Source organism: Pan troglodytes, chromosome 3 (genome assembly GCF_028858775.2).
Source record: "Pan troglodytes isolate AG18354 chromosome 3, NHGRI_mPanTro3-v2.0_pri, whole genome shotgun sequence".
NCBI classification, from domain to species: domain Eukaryota; kingdom Metazoa; phylum Chordata; class Mammalia; order Primates; family Hominidae; genus Pan; species Pan troglodytes.
Genome location: NC_072401.2, coordinates 155,092,420 through 155,112,502, shown reverse-complemented (window position 1 = coordinate 155,112,502; position 20,083 = coordinate 155,092,420). Strand labels below are relative to the sequence as shown.

The window sequence follows — 20,083 nt, the reverse complement described above, 5'->3', positions numbered from 1 at the left end:
CATATAAATTTTAAAATAAGATTTATATCTGCAAAAAATCCTGCTGAGATTTTGTGTTAAACCTGTCTATTAATTTGAAGACAACTGACATCATTGTTGAGTCTTGCAATCCATGAACACAGTTGTTTCTCCATTTACTTAGAACTTCTTTGATTTCTTTTGCCAGCATTTTATAGTTTTCAGCATACAAATAATTGAATATGTTTTGTTATAATATCTAAGTATATATTTTTTCAGTGATTCTAAATGGTATTGTATTTTTAATTTTGGTTTTCACTGTTAGTTGCTAGTTTATAAAAACATAATTTTTTTTTGTTTTTTCTTAAGAGACAGGGTCTTGCTCTGTCACCCAGGCTGGAGTGCAGTAGCACAATCATAGCTCACTGCAGTCTCCAACTCCCAGACTTAAGGAATCCTCATGCCTCAGCCTCCTGAGTGGCTGAGCCTATAGACATGTGCCACCATGTCTGGCTAATCTTTGTATTTTTTTGTAGAGTTAGTGTCGTCCTGTGTTGCCCAGGCTAGTCTCAAACTCCTGGCCTCAAGCAATCTTCCCACCTTGGCCTCCTAAAGTGCTGGCGTTACATGCATGAGCCACCGTGCCTGACCATAATTGATTTTTGTATGTTGATCTTATATTCTGCAATCTTGCTGAACTCACCTATTCTAGGAACTGTTTTTATAGATTCTTTGGGATTTTCTATGTAAACATCATGTTATCTGCAAACAGGGAGAGTGGTTAATTTCTTCCACTCTAATTTGTAAGCTTTTTATTTCCTTTCTACCTTTTGTGCTGGCTAGAACTTCTAGTATTATATTGAACAAGAATGGTGAGACATCCTTGCAGACATCCTTGCTCTATAGGGAATGCATTCAGTCTTTTACTATGAAGTATGGTGTTAGCTATGGTTTTCATAGATGTTGTTTATCAAGTTGAGAGAGTCTTAGTTTTCTGAGAGTTTTGTCATGAATGGGTATTAAATTTTGTCAAATGATTTTTCAGTGTCAATTGATATGATCATATAGTTTTTCTTCTTTAGAATTTTACTATGGTGGATTATTACATTGACTATTTTCTTTATTTTTATTTTTATTTTTTAAAGGGCAGCCTCCTAAGCCAGAGTAGCTCAGAGACTCCCTGATTTTCTAATACTAAACCAGTCTTGCATTCCTGGAATAAACTCCACTTGGTCATGGAGCAATTTGTACATATTGCTGAATTATATTTGTTAATATATCTTTAAGAATTTTTACACACAGGAGGAATATTGGTCTGTAGCTTTCTTTTTTGTACTGTCTTAGCCTGGTTTTGGTATCACGGCTTCAAAAGCTGATTGGAAAATGAGTTGGGAAGTATTCTCTTATCTTCTATTTTCTGGAAGAAATTGTATACAATTGTTACTAAATTCTTTAAACATTTGGAAGAATTCCATGGTGAAATCATCTCCATCTAGACATTTCTTTTTGGTGTTTTAAAATTATGAATTAAATTTTCTTAATAGTTATAGGGCTATTCAAATTACTTCATACTGGAGTTGTGGAGTTGGTATTTTTTGAGGAGTTGTCTATTTCATCTAAGTTGTCAAACTTATGTATGTAGAGTTGTTCACAGAATTCCCTTATTATCCTTTTGATGTCTACAGAACATGTATTAATATTAGTATTTTGTGTCTTTTCTCTTATTTCCTTTGTCAGTCTTGCTAGGGTTTTGTTGGTTTTATTATCTTTTCAAAGAGCCAGTTCGCTATTTCGTGGATTTTCCCTATTGCTTTTCTGTTTTGAATTTCATATTTCTTTTTTTTTTTAATTTTTTGAGACAGAGTCTCCTTCTGTTGCCCAGGCTGGAGTGCAATGATGTGATCTTGGCTCACTGAAGCCTCTGCCTCCTGGGTTCAAGCGATTCTCCTGCTTTAGCCTCCTGAGTAGCTGGGCTTGCAGGCGCCTGCCACCACACCTGGCAAATTTTTTGTATTTTTAGTAGAGATGGGGTTACACCGTGTTGGCCAGGCTTGTCTCGAACTCCTGACCTCAAGTGATCTGCCTGCCTTGGCCTCCCAAAGTGCTGGGATTAAAGGCGTGAGCCACAGTGCCCAGCCTTTAATTTCGGCCTTGCTTCCTTCTGCTTGTTTGGGGTTTGCTCTTTTCTTTCTAGCTTCTTGAGATGGCAGCTTAGACCATTGATTTAAAATGTTTCCTCTTTTCTAATAGAAGCATTTAGCATATTAATTTCCCTCTCAGCATTGTTTTTGCTAAATTCCACAAATTTTGATACGTTCTATTTGCATTTTCATTCAGTCCAATATATTTTACAATTTTCCTTGAGACTCCCTCTTTGACTCATGGGTCATTTAGCACAATAGTGTTTTAAAATTCATAAAACAAAACACATAGGATTGTAAAAAACCATATTAAAATATAGCTATTGAAATATTACTAAATTATGATAGAGCAATATGTGTGTGCTTCTAAAAATTAGCACATTAAATAATAAGAAATAGTAATGGGTCTAATAATTACTGTAATTTTGAAGTAGTGATGAGAGTAAGTGACAATTCAAGATTTTTGCAACAATATGATATGAAAATTTCTGTGATTTTTCTTGGTGACAAAGTCATAGGCATTACTAAAATTACTATGATTGTTGCTTATATTCATGATTAAGGGAAATGATAATTTTCAGCCAGAGGTTCATAAATATAATAATGTAATATTTTTATTCAATGGCCCCTTTGAATTCTATCTTCAGACCCTTTGTGGGGGTCTGTGGGGTCCATATTAAAACCCCAATTTAGAGGGTTTCAGTCTGGTAACATTTTTTCTACTCCATCTTGCTGAGTTTGGTCCTTCTGGTGAGAGTATCTATGGTCCTATGTCCTAACCAATGGAAAAGAGAAAACATTCCAGTTTGGGGGACAGCAAATTCTTCACTTTTAACAAATACCAAACACTCTAACCATATGCATTAGCACATTGATCTACCTGGATCCTGCTGTTTCCCCAGTCAGCCACAATGATGTTTCCATTTGAATCCACTGCTACACCTGTTGGAGCATTAAACTGCCCATTTCCTTCTCCATTTGAGCCAAACTTCAACATGAATTCTCCTTCCTGATTAAACACCTGTATGAAATATTTTTAAATTATTTTGTTTTACATCAAAATACTTGAACCAACATGTTGGATTAAAAAAATATCTATTTGAGCAGGTTATTTATAACAAGACCTATCATTTAAGACATTCTAAAAAAAGAAAATGAAATCTACAAGACAGACTGCATATCATTGTGGTTCCCCAAATTACTGTATAAATCTGATTTATCATTTGTTAAATCATCACTTTTTTTGGCTTATATCTGGTTATTAAATCCTTATGTGAATGATACCTTTGTTATAAAATACTGTACAAGTAAGTATGAGTAAGAAGTGCTATAATTTTCAATAATATTATTCTTCCCACCTTTAAAGAAATTGCTAAATTTCAAGAATGGGCATTATATTTATATTTCTAACAGGATGGATGACCATTAAAAGTTGGATCAGAGAGTAGGAGTTTTTTGTTATGCCAGATGCTCAGAATTTATTATCATTTTACTACATCAACATAACTAGAAAGAGTAGGCTGGACTCCATACTTACAATGGGAGAAATTCATTGCATGTGTGTGTGCACATGTGTGGTAGCAGCAGGTGAGAAATAAGAGAAGGGCTTTTTTATTTACCCTCAGAAGATATTTTAGTTCGAGAGTTTATATGATCCTAAGGCTTTGATGAATATAAAAGTAGTTTCTATTACTCTATTTTCTATTACTCTTTTATCTCTCAGTAGAGAGACGGGAAGCTGTTAGAAGTAGGGGGCTAAACAGAACTCTTAAGCAAATTCTCTAACATCTGATATGGTCAAGCAGTGGAGTGCTGTGGTTAATTACATATTCTTATTAATAGAGTGCTACTAAATATGTATCAATACAGATCACTGATTTTGAAAAAAGTAAATGTTAATGTTTAATGATAACACTATTGTGAGCATAATTGTATCTTGATGATTCAGATGATACCTAATGGTTTTGAAATGTCTCCAGGACATTATTTTTAACTTGCATTGTCATGATGCCTAGATGCATAGAAATATTCATTGACAAATCTGAAAGTATTATGTAAAAGGCACTTTGAGAGTAAGGTTTCCTCAAATGTAGAACTGAAAGAGCTCACTATATTTGAGTATAGATCTTCATTTGGGGATGATCTCAAGACCTTTTAGAGAGCCACCTGTTGTCATCTCTGATTACAAAAGATCAAAATGACCATTACTTTTAGGTAAGTACCTTGGGAAAGTAGGACACTTCCATCTCTACAGGCTAAACTCACATTACGATAAAAAAGAAGGAGTCATGGCTACTTCCTGAATTCATTACATACTTGCCAAGAAAGCAAGCCACCTTTGTGGTTCTTTAGAAAGGACCAGGGCAAGAACAACCAGCTTTTCCTAAGATGCCATATTTAAATTTTTTTTCTGACTCTTTTTGTCTCCTTTTACATAACACATTGTAGTTTTAAAGACCAGTGGGAACATGTTTATGCTGGACACAATTTATTATTCTCTATTTTTTTCCCTTATTAAGCCCTACAAATAATCATTTTGTTTATCTTTCTTTCTTTTTTTTTTTTTTTTTGAGATGGAGTCTTATTCTGTCACCCAGGCTGGAATGCAGTGGCACAATCTTGGCTCACCGCAACCTCCACTTCCTGGTTCAAGCAATTCTCCTGCCTCAACCTCCTGAGGGCCTGGAGTTACAGGCGCCCACCACCACGCCCGGCTAATTTTTGTATTTTTACTGGAGACGAGGTTTCGCCCTGTTGGCTAGGCTGGTCTCGAACTCCTGACCTCAGGTGAGCTGTCCGCCTTGGCGTCCCAGAGTGCTGGGATTACAGGCGTGAGCCACTGCGCCCAGCCTTGTTTATCTTTCTGAGTCAATATGTTTTCCTGGGCATAATCCAAATGACTCAAGTAGTTTTGCTTCATTTTGGGATAATGAAGGATGCCAAATCTAGTCTTACTTTTTTTGTGATGAAAAGAAAATATATTCTGCAGATAGCTAAGAAGCTAACAAGACCCCTTGTTAGCACTGACCTATAGATACGCATTTTACACTTATCAACAGAGAAGTGACCTGAATTCAGAACTATTGCTAACTGCTCAGCATTACATGGGGAAGAAAAACCCAAGTATTCCATAAAACTTATTTGGCAATAGTTGTCAAAAAGAAGAGAAACAACAACGAAAGGCTATGGTTTTTTAAAACAAGAAGAAAATTGAGTTTAAATAAATAGCTAAAATAATCTACTTCTACCATGCTGAAAACTTGAAGAGTTTTCAGAATATTAAGAATTATAAATGTTTCATATTTTCTATTTTTCCCGACTAAAATGCCATTTAATTACTTAAAAATTATTCACATGAAAACAAATTAAGAGGCAGAAATATGAGCTTAAATAGTTTTTACAGCTTTGCTTTTTACAATAAATATTTAAAGCAAGTTTTTTAAAAAAATCACCTTGATGATAGCCCTTTCCTGATTTCCAAATTCTGCTCATGTCAAATACCATCTCCACTTGGAAGTCTCCTCTGATCATCTTAATTAAGGAAATCTTCTCTTTTCTTTTGGAAAGTTAGGAAACTTTATATGTACCTATTTTATGAAACTATTTAGTGCTACCTGCCTTGCATTTTGGCTACTTACATATGTTTTAATTCTTTCTACAGTGTCAGCCAGGACTGGTAAATAGGAGCCGTCCCACATACCAATGCCAGTTGATTCTTAGAGGTTGCCTGGAGCACTGGACAGGAAAGGCTCTGAGATCACAGTTGCGCTTAGTAGAAAAGAGCCACTTGATTAATTATGACTGTCTTTCAGTTGGGAGTGGGCAGAACCTATGCAAGCATTTGCTGGCCTTTGTACTATTAGGATCTCATATGGGTTTCCTTCTTGCTGAATGCCCTGTAGTTATATGAATGATTCCTCTACAAAGTGAGTGAGAGTAGGAAGTATGAGAACAACCTGTGTTATCCTTTGACAGTTGTGCTCATTCTCCAGCACTGTTATAACTCCTGGGGAGGCAGTCCCCAGCCCGGTTACTGCTGCCTCTTTGCTCTCTACTTCCGTCCTTCTTTGGCTACCAACTTTTCCCACTATCCTATTCCTTTTACCAAGACACTTCCCATGGACAGTAGTTTCAGCAGAGAATGCAGATTATCTGCATTTGAGTGTAGGGGGGACTTATGCCACCATGTGAGCATCTCTGGAGAGACAATATGGCAGGGAGCAGTTTCAGAAAAAAGCAATGGTGGGCACCCTGTTCCCTTATCCTGACCCCATTTCCGCAGCCCTGTGCGCTACTGTCTGCACAGGGACTTGGCACCCATCAAAAAGATCCAAGCCCTCTCCATTTACTCAGGTTAGAGGCTTTCCAGGATGCAGAAAGGACATCACAGAGAGTACCTTTGGGTGTTAAAAATCCTACCCCTTATCTAGCTATCGCAGTCATTAGCACTGATAAGTCATTATTAATTTTGGTTGCTCAGTCATTGTTTCTAAGTGCAAACTTTACTCACTGGCATACCATCCTCTGCTGTTTCCTTATCATTTTTCCTTTAAAATGACTCACCTTTTAAAATTTAGATTAATGTATTTAAAGAAAAACTTTATTATGTCTGTAAGTGCAAAACAGCATCACTTGATGTAAACAAAAGGTAGCCCTAAAATAAATGCATAACTTAAAATAAAAATATCCACCAGTGTACTGCCTATGGCCACGGATCATACCTTCAGTGGAACATGCATCACACCTTGAGAAGCTTGATCTAGGATATTACTAAATATTTCCTCATCATTTCAGTAAGTGAGTAATGTGTTTTGAACCATTTTATTATTTCCTGATTTTCTCATAATAAAGTTCAAATCTCTCTCCCCTGGTACCTAGTAAGAAAGATATACTATAGGTCACTGTTTTCTAAAGAACACCAAATGTGTGAAAGCATTCTAAGAAGTATAAAATATACTGTATGAATGTATGCTAGGATTATCCCCCTCCCCATGCTGTCTGTTGTTGTAACAGAGTCGAACATCTAATTTTTTTTTAACAAAAAGATGCGGAAAATTGAAAAAGTGATTTTAATTTATTGACTAGCCACAAAACATTAAGCTTCAGAAAGTTCTGCCTCTAAGTTCAACGAATTGCTTTTTAAAATTTAATTTTCAAGTCCTCTTCATCTGCACCAGTTTCAAATTAAGCAACTTATTGCCACCACATTTTATTCAATTTCCTGACTTTCCAAGGTCTGTAAGTCCAAGTTAAAACCGGCATCCTTGAGCAGAAGCAAAGTCTACTCTGCTGGTTAACTCCCTTTGGTGCCATATGTAAGTATTGCATTATTTTCTCGCAGACCAATTTCTCCATAAAAGCAGTTAAAAGTTAACAACAACTCATGTGCTTGTAGTACCTTGACAGAATGATTATGGAAATCTGTAATAATAATCTCATTATTGCTATTTACAGCTGCAAAATGGGGACCTGCAATAAAGATGGAAAAAAATATGTGATGACTACAACAAAAGTGATTACATATAGCAGTTACTGTAACAAACAAACTTAATATATTAACTTAGTTATTTAAGAAAGTACAAAGAATCATAGACTCAGTCTTTGAAAGATCATTCAGCCAGACCTCCAGTTCCAGATAACATGGATCCTATATTATTCTCTACTTGCGCCAGTCTATTCTGACTCTTTCCCAAGCAGGCTGGGAGTTCTAGCAGCCCTAATGAAGTGGGAGGAGCAGTAAGCATCAGAATTCATTCTCTGTGCCACCATCTAAAAGTCACATCTGCCAGCTTCCCTGAGTATATGTTAGTCATTTTAGAGCCCTCAGCTCCCACCGAGGAAAGACGTGGCAACTCAGCATTGGAAAAGAGACTCCAATATGTAATTTTTAAAAAATTGATTAGCTGGACATGGTGGCACACGCCTGTAGTCCCAGCTACTTGGAGGGCTGAGGCAGGAGGATCACTTGAACCCGGGAGGTTGAGGCTGCAGTGAGCTGAGATCACGCCACTGCACTCCAGCCTGGGTGACAGAGCGAGACCCTGTCTCAAAAACAAAACAAAACAAAACCAAACCAAACAACAGAACAGAAAACCCACACTATAATTCTGGGTGACATTCAAAACCTTGGCAGAACTGGAGACAAAACACAAACAAATATTATGCAAATTAATACTAAGTGCCAAAAGCATCCTTTCAAAAAGAAAATTAATAAGCTATTTTCAGCCTCTTCTTGCAAATGCAAAAACCTAAATAAGCTTGTGATTGCAAAGTGCTACACCAAAGAGACGTAAAACAGACTGCCCTCTTTAAACCTAGCAAATATTCTAGACTCCTGTTCTCTTACAATAACCTAGAAAGGTGAAAAAAAATTCTCATTCAGTGGCTTTTTAAGCAAAGCTACAGCTAGGCTGAAACAGTAGTTATTCCTCGTTTTTCAAATATTTTTATTTAAAAATTTATACCTTATTTAATATGAATATTTCAAAGCTAGACTTCTGAGTTGTGAACTGCCACCAATAAAAACCACACATGGACTGCAGCTCAACTTACTGCCGGGTGGGTGGCGGTGACTAAGACTCAAGCAACGAACCATGCTTTTGCTTAGATTTTATCCCCAGCATCTTTCCCAAAGCCAGCAAACACACTAGGGATGCGGTGTCTTCAACATGCTCCAACATCATGCAAATGTGAGCAGAAGAAGCATAAAAAAGGGGGTTTACATATTACCATCGAGTGTACCTGCAAACTGCCTGTCCCCATTTCCTCGGCTACCAAACCTGGTGACTATTTTCCCGTTTGGCTGGAAGATAAACACGCAGCACGCCTTGTTGTCCACAACAATAATGTGCCCATTGCGGTCCACAGAAACTCCTTTGGGTCCCATCAGCTTTCCTGATCCAATTTTTGTCTGTTTGAAACAAGTACAGAAATAGAAGTACAGTATAGAGTCAAAGTTTAAACCACTACAGAACATGAAGATAAACACTGTTTTGGTCAACATTTACCTGAAGGTTCAAACGGGTACACAGCTACTCATATATCACAATGAACTTCTGTCTTGGAAAACTGGCTTTGTCACATCCATTATCTGCTACTGATATCTATATAAATCCTTATTCTTTTATTTATTTATTTATTTTTGAGACAAAGTCTCATTCTGTTGTCCCAGCTGGAGTGCAGTGGTGCAATCTCGGCTCACTGCAACCTCCACCTCCTGGGTTCAAGCAATTCTCCTGCCTCAGCCTTCTGAGTAGCTGGGACTACAGGCGTGCACCACCATGCCCGGCTAATTTTTTTTGTATTTTTAGTAGAGACAGAGTTTCACTTTGTTGGCCAGGCTTGTCTTGAACTCCTGACCTCATGATCCGCCCACCTCGACCTCCCAAAGTGCTGGGATTACAGGCATGAGCCCTCATGCCCAGCCCTTAAAATCCTTATTCTTAAAAGAGATCACCACCAAAAATTGTCTAGGATCCCCTAAACTGGGGTCACAGTTCCCTGCTGAAGAGGCAGTGTGATCTGGTGAAAGATCACTGGATTATGACTCAGAAGAATGACCTACTTCCATTGCTTGCTTTAAACACACCTGGAATAGCACATATGGATTTCATTTCCTTAAACTTCAGATTCCTTATACATTAAAAAATGTCCAAAAAATGACAACTCGACAACTCCCAATGGCATTTTTGGAAGATGTATTAAGTAAAATAAGGTAGGTAAAGGGTTTACTGTAGAGTGTAGCACACAGCAAGCAGTCACTGTAGGGAAGCCATCACTGTCATTGTTATAGGTCATAATATCAAAATTGCCTGGCATCTAGCATTGAACTTTACGAGAATTAAGTTCTCCTTGGGCGGGAGTCACATCTGTTTTATTCACCATTGTGTACTCAGGGGCAACATACTTCTTGGTGCATAATAAATATTCAATGAATATCTATTGAATACATTAATTTTAAAAGTCTAGCATTATTATAGGGCCATCATAATGATTAAATGGCTCCACTTTTTATCATATTTTAAAATAGGGGAAAAGCATTTGATTTCTATCAATCATATACCGTATTTTAAATTTTATTCCTGTTCCTGAGTAGACTGTGGTGTGTATTTAAATGTCTATTTGCCATGAGATACAGGTCTTGTACCTTTACTTTTCTTTCTATAGCTTCATTTTCTAGACTACATATAAAGAAGTACTTCACTCATTCACTTATTTATTTCCTAATTCTACAAACACTGCCCAAGCACCCACTATGTGCCTGACGGTATTCTAGGCACATGGCAAACAAACACAAATAAGACGTAGCTCTTGCCCTCAAGTATGTCTCAGTCACATTGCAGGGACAAACATGTCTACTGTATCTCTTTAAAGAGTGTGGTATTGAGTCTTCATTTTAATATACTTGGGAGAATTCAATTAGGCCATCTCAGAATGCATGTGAAGTGATAACTTGATGACGCCACAGCAGACAAGGAAGGCGAAGGACCACCCCAGGTGGGGGAACAGCAGGAAGGAATGTATGTTAAGTCAGGGAAACTATAAGAACCACAGTTCTCCCTGGCACCCAGGCTTGACGTGTTGGAGGGAAGCAGATCTATGTGTTTTTATGAAAGAACTCTTCGCCGGGCGCAGTGGCTCACACCTGTAATCCCAGCACTTTGGGAGGCCGAGGTGGGTGGATAACTTGAGGTCAGGAGTTCGAGACCAGTGCGGCCAAGGTGGTGAAACCCCATCTCTACTAAAAATACAAAAATTAGCTGGGTGTGGTGGTGGGTGCCTGTAATTCCAGCTACTCAGGAGGCTGAGGCAGGAGAATCACTTGAACCCGGGAGATGAAGGTTGCAGTTAGCCGAGGTCGCGCCACCTCACTCCAGCCTGGGTGACAGAGCAAGACTCTGTCTCAAAAACAACAACAACAACAAAAACTCTCAGACATGCTATTAAACAAATTAAGGTAAGGAACAATGAGTGTAGTCTGAGTCCACATGTGTTATATGTGTGCATGTATGTACATAGACTTCTGGAAGGAAAAGTGAGAAATCAGCGTCTATATCTTAGAAAACCCAAAAAGTTATATTCTCATAGGTTATGCTTTAGCCTTCTTATTTTATCTCTCTATATTAGTGCTGTCTGATAGAAATATAATGTGAACCACATATGTATTTTTAAATTTTCTAGTAGCAGGATGGGACTTTGCATGATGGGGACTTTAGACTTTATATGCTCCTTTTATTTTTCTAAGTTTATAAATGATGAAGATTCAGATTTCATCTCTTTAGAGCAAAGGAACACAATTACTTAGGAAAGAAACAGTGGTTTTCTTGGCAAGAGGAACTGCTGTGTAAATTTGATTCTGATTCTCCAATCTAGCCCAAAGATCAAAGAGGCTATAACACAATGGTGGGTAAAGAAATGGCATTTGTTGTTTCATGTCTAAATGGAGGGTAAGTCAGCAGAGATCAAAAGGGAGAGAAGGCACTTCGATGATTAAAACAAGAATGTCATTACTACCTAACATTATGAACACTTGTAGTTGCTTAGATGACTCAACCAAATAATATCAAATGGATAATTATCTAGAATAAAAAGAGAAAATAAAGGGTTACTTCCATTCTATCATGTAGTGACAACTAGGGCAGATCTGAAAGAATAACTTAAACATTGAACCAAAATTTCTTTCCACTTCCCTTCATCACTCCTAGTTTAGCTGCACTGGATTCAACCAAGTGAAAGGTAAGAATCCCTGCATTTCCCTGATTGTGTCAACCCCATCTTAAACAGAATAGTAAACAACAACAACAACAAAATATATATATATATATTTTGAGACAGAGTTTTGCTCTTGTTGCCCAGGCTGGAGTGCAATGGCGCAATCTCAGCTCATTGCAACCTCTGCCTCCCGGGTTCAAGTGATCCTCCTGCCTCAGCCTCCCGAGTAGCTAGGATTACAGGCACCCATCACCATGCCCAGATAATTTTTTGTGTTTTTAGTAGAGATGGGATTTCACCATGTTGGCCAGGCTGGTCTTGAACTCCTGACCTCAGGTGATTTGCCCACTGCGGCCTCCCAAGGTGCTGGGATTACAGATGTGAGCCACTGTGCCCGGCCCAGCAAAAATATTTTAACCCTGCCTTTGGAATGGTTTAATCAGGGTATTTAACTCAACAAATAGTTCCTTAAATTGAACAGGAAAGAGATGAGATATTTTAGAGTAAGGTGGCCAGAGGTGTCTCCATTTGTTTGGATAGAAAAGGTTTCTAGATGGGCTGGAAGATAGGAGGCAGTGGGGAAGATAGAATAAATTTAGAGGAGGCAGAGAGAAATAAAAATTAGGGCTAATAAATTGGTGAATAAAAGAAAAGGAGATAAGATGTTACATCTCTGGAACTACTAGGAATAAATACAAAGAGTCTACACTGGTGTTAAACGTGTGTCTTTCTCAGCACTTGTTTAATTTTACTGAGTCCCACCAAAGAAGAAAAAGAAGAAAATAAGTATCTCTGTCTATACCTGTGGATATTCCACTTGGATGAACTCCTGTGAGGGTCCTAAAGTGTTTACACATGCTATCCCTTTACCCTTTGGGTTTTGATCAACACCTATCATAGAAGAGGGTATTGCTGAAACTACACCACCTCCACTCCCCCAGTCCTCTAGGGGGCATGAGTGTTCTTTAGAGTTTATTCTCATTATTACCTTTAATATTCCAACTCTAAGAACCCAGTTCTTCTAAGAGTGTCTATTACAGATAGACTGTTGAACCACTGAACAAAAAATGCTTAGAGAGCCCTTCTTCCTTAGACATAAAACTCCTGTCTCCGTAAGTGAACCTATTTTAGTATTAGCTTCTGAATTTACAAAGACAGATCACGGTTTTGCTAGAGAATAAAACATAAACAAATGGGTTGCCTCCAAACTATATAAACATTTTCAAGATATTCAAGATATAAATATTCACATTAAACTTGTCATATTTGGGTATGTCTTACCACATATACAATTATTAAAATGCAAAAAAGGGGGAAGAAGTTAGAGCTACAGAAAGGAGATTTTTATGTATATGTGGTCATCATACAGAGCCATTAAATTTCTAGTGAAACCAAAAATTCAAGGGTGATTGAAGAATTGCATGCAATATTATGGAATAAAAAATGACAGTTTTTCAGTCTCCAAAATTGACAAGATGCTGCCTCACACAAAACAGAGGCTCAAATCTGAGAGTTTCACAATTACGTAACTCATTTCATTAAAACAATGAGGGGACTACAGTAGTCTGAAGACTTTAAAAAGGAAAACAGAAATTCTTCCAGTAAGAAACCAATGAGTACACTTTGAGTAATCTTTAGAATTCCAGAATGGATTATGAAAAGCAGCATCTCCAAACTCCTAGACAAAGTGATGACCACCAGGTGCCTGCGTGAGGACATGAAGCCCAGATCATAGCTGATCAAACAAGACTTCATTTTTTGGACAGGGTTACTAGCGGCATGGAAAAGAATATTCATTTCTTAGATCCTTATTTTGTATGTGGCACATAAAATCTCATTTAGTCTTTGCTTAAATCCTATGAGATAGGTCTTTTTTTTCTTTTGAGACAGGGTCTTACTCTGTCACCCAGGCTGCAGTGCACAGGTGTAGTCACGGGTGACTGCAGCCTCTAACTTCTGGGCTCAAGCAATCCTCCCACCTCAGCCTCCCAAGTGGCTGGGACTACAGGCCTGTGCAACCACACCTAGCTAATTTTATTTTTTGTAGAGGCAGGGTCTTGCCATGTTTCCCAGGCTGGTCTTGAACTCCTGGGCTCAAGCAATCCTCCTGCTTCAGCTTCCCAAAGTGCTGGGATTGCAGGCATGAGCCACCATGCCCAGGCAAGATAGACCTTTTTTTTTTTTTGAGACAGAGTCTTGCTCTGTCGCCCAGGCTGGAGTGCAGTGGCACGATCTTGGCTCACTGCAAGCTCCACCTCCCGGGGTTCACACCATTCTGCTGTCTCAGCCTCCCCAGCAGCTGGGACTACAGGTGCACGCCACCACGGCCGGCTAATTTTTTTGTATTTTTAGTAGAGACGGGGTTTCACCGTGTTAGCCAGGATGGTCTCGATCTCCTGATCTTGTGATCTGCCCGCCTTGGCCTCCCAAAGTGCTGGGATTACAGGCTGAGCCACCGCGCCTGGCCAAGATAGATCTTTTTTAAATCAAAATTTTAAAAACGAGGCTATTGAAGCTCAAGGAAGTTACGATTTGCCGATGGCCAAACAGTAATAAGCTGGGATGGCAATGTGTTGATCTGAGTTAAAACTCATGTTATCAACAGAAATAGAAGTCTCTAGTAGGCTGGACGGGGAAATATATAAGGCATAATGTGGCCAGGCGCGGTGGCTCACGCCTGTAATCCCAGCACTTTGGGAGGCCGAGGCGGGCGGATCATGAGGTCAGGAGATCGAGACCATCCTAGCTAACACGGTGAAACCCCATCTCTACTAAAAATGCAAAAAGTTAGCCGGGCATGGTGGCGAGCACCTGTAGTCCCAGCTACTCAGGAGGCTGAGGCAGGAGAATGGCGTGAACCTGGGAGGCAGAGCTTGCAGTGAGCCGAGATCGCACCACTGCACTCCAGACTGGGCGACAGAGCAAGACTCCGTCTCAAAAAAAAAAAAAAAAAAGGCATAATGCAAATGGCCCTTACAAAGATCTTTGACGAGGTGTCTCACAATTTTTTTATGAACAAATGTAGAAAATGGGCGGGCTGATACAATTCTTTGATGACACTTCATAAGAGAGATTTCTGTTATCACCAGAGGGCTCTCTACTCTTTGGCAATTAGGTGAAGACATTGAGTTAAATTTTTATTTGCAAAAAGCTGATGCTGGGAATGATAGCAAATATATCAAACAATGGGATCCCTCAAAGTGTAGCTCCACTTGCATTTTCTCTGGAAATTCAGTCTTTTCTTTTTTTTTCCAAGTCCCATATTATGTACGTATGTTTTCAGATTGTATCAATGTACGACTCATTAGAGACTGACATAAATTGTTTTCTGACATTTCTTGTGTGTGAGTCTTTTTTCCAAAATGGGCCTGTACATTTTTAAAAGGTGGAAACTATTTTTTACAATTCTGTTTCTCCCATATCATCTGTCACAGGCCTGAGAAAGTAAAAAGTACTTCCTAAGTGACAACATGTAGACTAATTTGAGAAATATAAACTGCCTCTTAATAACTCTTTTGAAAACCTTGTTGTTTTTCATTGAATTGAGGTAACAGGACCAGTTTCCCTGTAAATCTACGGTTTTAAAGAAAAAAAGTGACTGAGCAACCTAATTGCTTTAAAAAACAAAGCCACATTTAGGATATATACGAATAGATTTATGAAATTATCACTGTTACTCTCACTTCACAAACTTAGATGTCAGATATCTTTGTGTATGAAGAACTGTTGAATGTTGCACTGCATCTCAAAAAAGAAATATGCAATTTCATCTTGTATTTCCTATTCCTTCTCTCCATTGTTTAGTGAACAATTAGTAGTTAATCTTACCTTAAATTTCCCATCGGAGGAGAAAATGCTGACCCATTTATTATCATAATCGGCAATGATTATGTCCCCACTGGGATGTACAGCCACTCCTGTGGGCCGCTGCAGCTGCCCCGGAGAGCGTCCCCGTATGCCAAAACGACTTTTGAACTGGCCATCATTGGAAAATATCTGTAAGATAAATTACATTCATTGGAATGTGAACTAGTACAGGCATCGCTGAGGAAGGCATAGGCAAAAACATCTGCCATACATACAGAGATCAAAACACGTAAACTCTATTTGAAGAAAAGTCTACATAAACATAAGCTTTTTTCCTTACACCATGTATCTGAAGTCTAAAGTAGGAATATATGTAACTATATCTATTTTTATCAATATAAGTAGTTAAAGGTATATAATTAGGGGCTATACCTGCACACATTGGTTGTTACTGTCTGCAATTAATATCTTTCCATTTGTAGATGCAGCTACCCCCTGAAGATTTGTAAACTCTCCTTTATTTCTTCCTTTGGTACCTAAAATAAATGATAAAATCATAAAAATTAAGCACTAAAGGGTTAGATTTCTCTGTTTCAGCAAGAGAATAATTCAGATTTCCACAGGTACCTGAGAATGCATTGTTTTTAAATATACTTTAAAAAAAGGGCACCCTCCCTCCCCAATGATCTAATCCATATGCTATTAAACCTCTCTTCCTGACCAACAGTCTCTGCAAAACCACTTTTTTAAGTAAATGTCAATCTTCTCTTATTAATTTGTAGCTGCATATTAACATGTTTAAAATATTCTTAGATCCCACAAAGACATCATGATAAAAACTAATACGGCCTGCCTTTATCTGACATGGCTTTCCCACTTTACCCTATGGCACTGCTATCTGCCAGGTCTGTGCTGCCTTGGGCATGGCAATAAACATTCTCAGCCCTGGTCACTCTGCCTCTGTCTTCTATCTTTGTGGATCTGGTTTGCATTTGGGGTGTGTGGGGCATTTGGGATGGTTCAGACTCAGTTTGGGTCCTGCCATTCTTGGTTTTAGTGGGAGAGGGAAACCTGGCAAAGGGGCCTTGCCCTAAGGATATGCAACAGGAAAGGGCCTTATTTTATAGTTTTGCCAAAATTCTACCCTCTCACTCAGCAGCTCTCGGAAGAAATGTGGATGCTTGGCTTTCAGTACATTTGACAAACCGAAGGCCACAGATGTTATAAAAATAGTAGGCGATTTTCATATTATGGATTTACTTATAGATTATTTTCAAAGATTCAATATCTCACAGGCTGGATACTCTTCCTGAAATTATAAAAAGATATTCTCACAGGGTGCTTTGTAGATTAAATAAGAAAGGCAAAAGGAAATTCATTAATCCAAGAAAATATTTCCACCCATACCAGATTCTTTTTTTGATTTGTTTTGTTTTGTTTTGTTTGTTTGAGACAGGGTCTTGCGATATTGCCCAGGCTGGTCTCAAACTCCTGGGCCTAAGCGATTCTCCTATGTCAGCCTCTCAACTAGTTGGAACTATAGGTACATACCACAATAACCACCACACCTGGCCATACTAGACTCTCTTTTAAAAGAATAGATGAGGCAGAGAGAAAAACAGCAAATCATCTACACGTTAACAGACATCTGGTTTTGTTTTAAAAGAAGTTTTTATGATTTATTTCAATAGGATGATGTAAATATTAATGAATGGAAACAATGAATTTTGCTCAAAAATGACCAGGAAGAAAGATAAATTTTTCATAGAGAGAGAGAACGATTCTTCAGGTTTATAATTTCATTTATATTCAAAAGAGCAATTTGGGCCGGGAACAGTGGCTCATGCCTATAATCCCAGCACTTTGTGAGGCCGAGATGGACGAATTACCTGAGGTCAGGAGTTCGACACCAGCCTGGCCAACATGGTGAAACCCCATCTCTACTAAAAATACAAAAACTAACTGGGCATGGCAGTGTGTGCCTGTAATCCCAGCTACTCGGTAGGCTGAGGCAGGAGAATCGCTTAAACAAACATGGGAGGTGGAGGTTGCAGTGAACTGAGATCACACCACTGCACTCTAGCCTAGATGACAGAGCAAGACTCTGTCTCAAAAAAAAAAAAAAAAAAAAAGCCATTGCTATTTTGTTTTTCGACATCAATGCAGTGCCTTAGGAAAGGGTAGACAAGGATGCGCTGGTGGTGGCCAATGTAAAACACCTGCTTAAGCACTGTTTGGGAACAGACTTGTCTGAAACAGATTTTTGGGTTTAGGAATTGAAATTGGTGATGGATTAAACTTAGAATAAAATCAACAACAAAATTGCTGGGCAGAATCATCATAGACGAGCTGGTTCTCACCAGACCCAGGTGGTGGTCAGTTCATTGAATCATGGACCCTATCAAGTTTACTCACTAACTCTGCATCTCATCTACTCGCACTAGCATGAAAGAAAAATTTGAGATCCAGATACTGTCATATTTTAATTCAAAAGTATCAGAAGAAAGGATCTTTGATACTTGATCCACATAGAATCCCCATAATATGCATGAATATGGAAGCAGTGAACACTCGTGAAATGGCGAGTTGTTTCTGGTAGTGGGGAGCAGGAAAGGAGTGGTTGGCCCTCGAAGGGGATATGTGCCAACATGGTTTGAAGTTAAGGAGAGCTTGAGTCTGTTTCCCACATGTAAGTTAAATCACAAGGTCGGAGGAACATCTGTTTGTCTAACGTTGCTTATATATTTCTGAAAGAATCTAGATGAAACGGGCACTGCCATTTTTATTTTATATTTGTTTTAAAACAAATATTATTTTTGGTCTTTCCCCCATGTCTGAATAATAGCTAGGTAACAGGTACAGCAAAACAGATGGGCTAGAAACAGAAACAATTCTAAAATGCTCAGCTTAGAAATAATTTTTCAAAGGTGGTATGGACAAGCCAGGGTCTCTTAAGAATAAAAACTTTGCAATTGTGAATAATGCCGCAATAAACATACGTGTGCATGTGTCTTTATAGCAGCAGGATTTATATAGTCCTTTGGATATATACCCAGTAATGGGATGGCTGGGTCGAATGGTATTTCTAGTTCTAGATCCCTGAGGAATCGCCACACTGACTTCCACAATGGTTGAACTAGTTTACAGTCCCACCAACAGTGTAAAAGTATTCCTATTTCTCCACATCCTCTCCAGCACCTGTTGTTTCCTGACTTTTTAATGATTGCCATTCTAACTGGTGTGAGATGGTATCTCATCGTGGTTTTGATTTGCATTTCTCTGATGGCCAGTGATGGTGAGCATTTTTTCCTGTGTTTTTTGGCTGCATAAATGTCTTCTTTTGAGAAGTGTCTGTTCATGTCCTTCGCCCACTTTTTGATGGGGTTGTTTGTTGTGGCATTATTCACAATAGCAAAGAATTGGAACCAACCCAAATGTCCAACAATGATAGACTGGATTAAGAAAATGTGGCACATATACACCATGGAATACTATGCAGCCATAAAAAATGATGAGTTCATGTCCTTTGTAGGGACATGGATAAAATTGGAAATCATCATTCTCAGTAAACTATCGCAAGAACAAAAAACCAAACACCACATATTCTCACTCATAGGGGGGAATTGAACAATGAGAACACATGCACACAGGAAGGGGAACATCACACTCTGGGGACTGTTGTGGGGTGGGGGGAGGGGGGAGGGATAGCATTGGGAGATATACCTAATGCTAGATGACGAGTTAGTGGATGCAGCGCACCAGCATGCACATGTATACATATGTAACTAACATGCACATTGTGCACATGTACCCTAAAACTTAAAGTATAATAATAATAAATAAATAAATAAATAAAAGAATAAAAACTTCATTTATCAAAAACATTTTATAGGCCAGGCATCATAGCTCGCGCCTGTAATCACAGCACTTTGGGAGGCTTAGGCAGGAGGATTGCTTGAGGCCAAGAGTTCGAGACAGCCTGGGCAACACAGTAAGAACCCATCTCTACAAAAAAAAAAAAAATTGATAAACACAAGCATGGAATTAAACAAGATGAGGAAATGAGGACCAATTAACTGAGACTGGACCATAAACCAAAGAAGTGACTATATAAAACCCAGGCTATTCTAGATTCTTGCTTATATAAAATTGAAAGTGCACCCAGGCTTAGAGGGCATACAAGGAAGGGAACAAAATACTGAAAAACAGGAGAGAAGGGGCTAAAAAGCACCTGAACAGAATAGATGAACACTGATTTACTGTCTTTGTGGTCCAGGTAGGGACAAAAACTGCCTGCTGCTCTCCTTCCTCTAACCTTTTGTCTATCCTGCTAGAATGATGCCTATTCTATTCAGAAGACCATGCAGACAGTAGCAGCTGATAAAAGGAAGAGAAAAAAAAAACAGAGAAAATAGTGCTTTAGTACTAGTCAAGGAGGTGTCTTAGTCAAAAAGAGTCTGTTTTCC

At 38.5% G+C, this 20,083-nt stretch overlaps 1 protein-coding gene across 20 annotated transcripts in view; it reads right to left on the bottom strand.

The window, feature by feature from the left end:
• TRIM2 (tripartite motif containing 2) overlaps positions 1-20,083 on the bottom strand; it is a 187,545-nt gene that overhangs the window by 7,795 nt on the left and 159,667 nt on the right. For 11 of the 20 annotated variants that reach the window (XM_016952393.3, XM_016952392.4, XM_016952396.4 and 8 more), the window contains 5 exons: positions 16,050-16,153; positions 15,639-15,806; positions 8,829-9,009; positions 7,498-7,568; positions 2,980-3,120 (listed from right to left, as the gene is read on the bottom strand). In XM_016952393.3, the coding sequence (XP_016807882.2) occupies positions 2,980-3,120; positions 7,498-7,568; positions 8,829-9,009; positions 15,639-15,806; positions 16,050-16,153 (665 nt within the window). Of the gene's footprint in view, positions 1-2,979; positions 3,121-7,497; positions 7,569-8,828; positions 9,010-15,638; positions 15,807-16,049; positions 16,154-20,083 lie in introns of those variants that run through there. The other 9 variants (XM_063809108.1, XM_054683436.1, XM_063809107.1 and 6 more) reach the window with 2 other exon arrangements.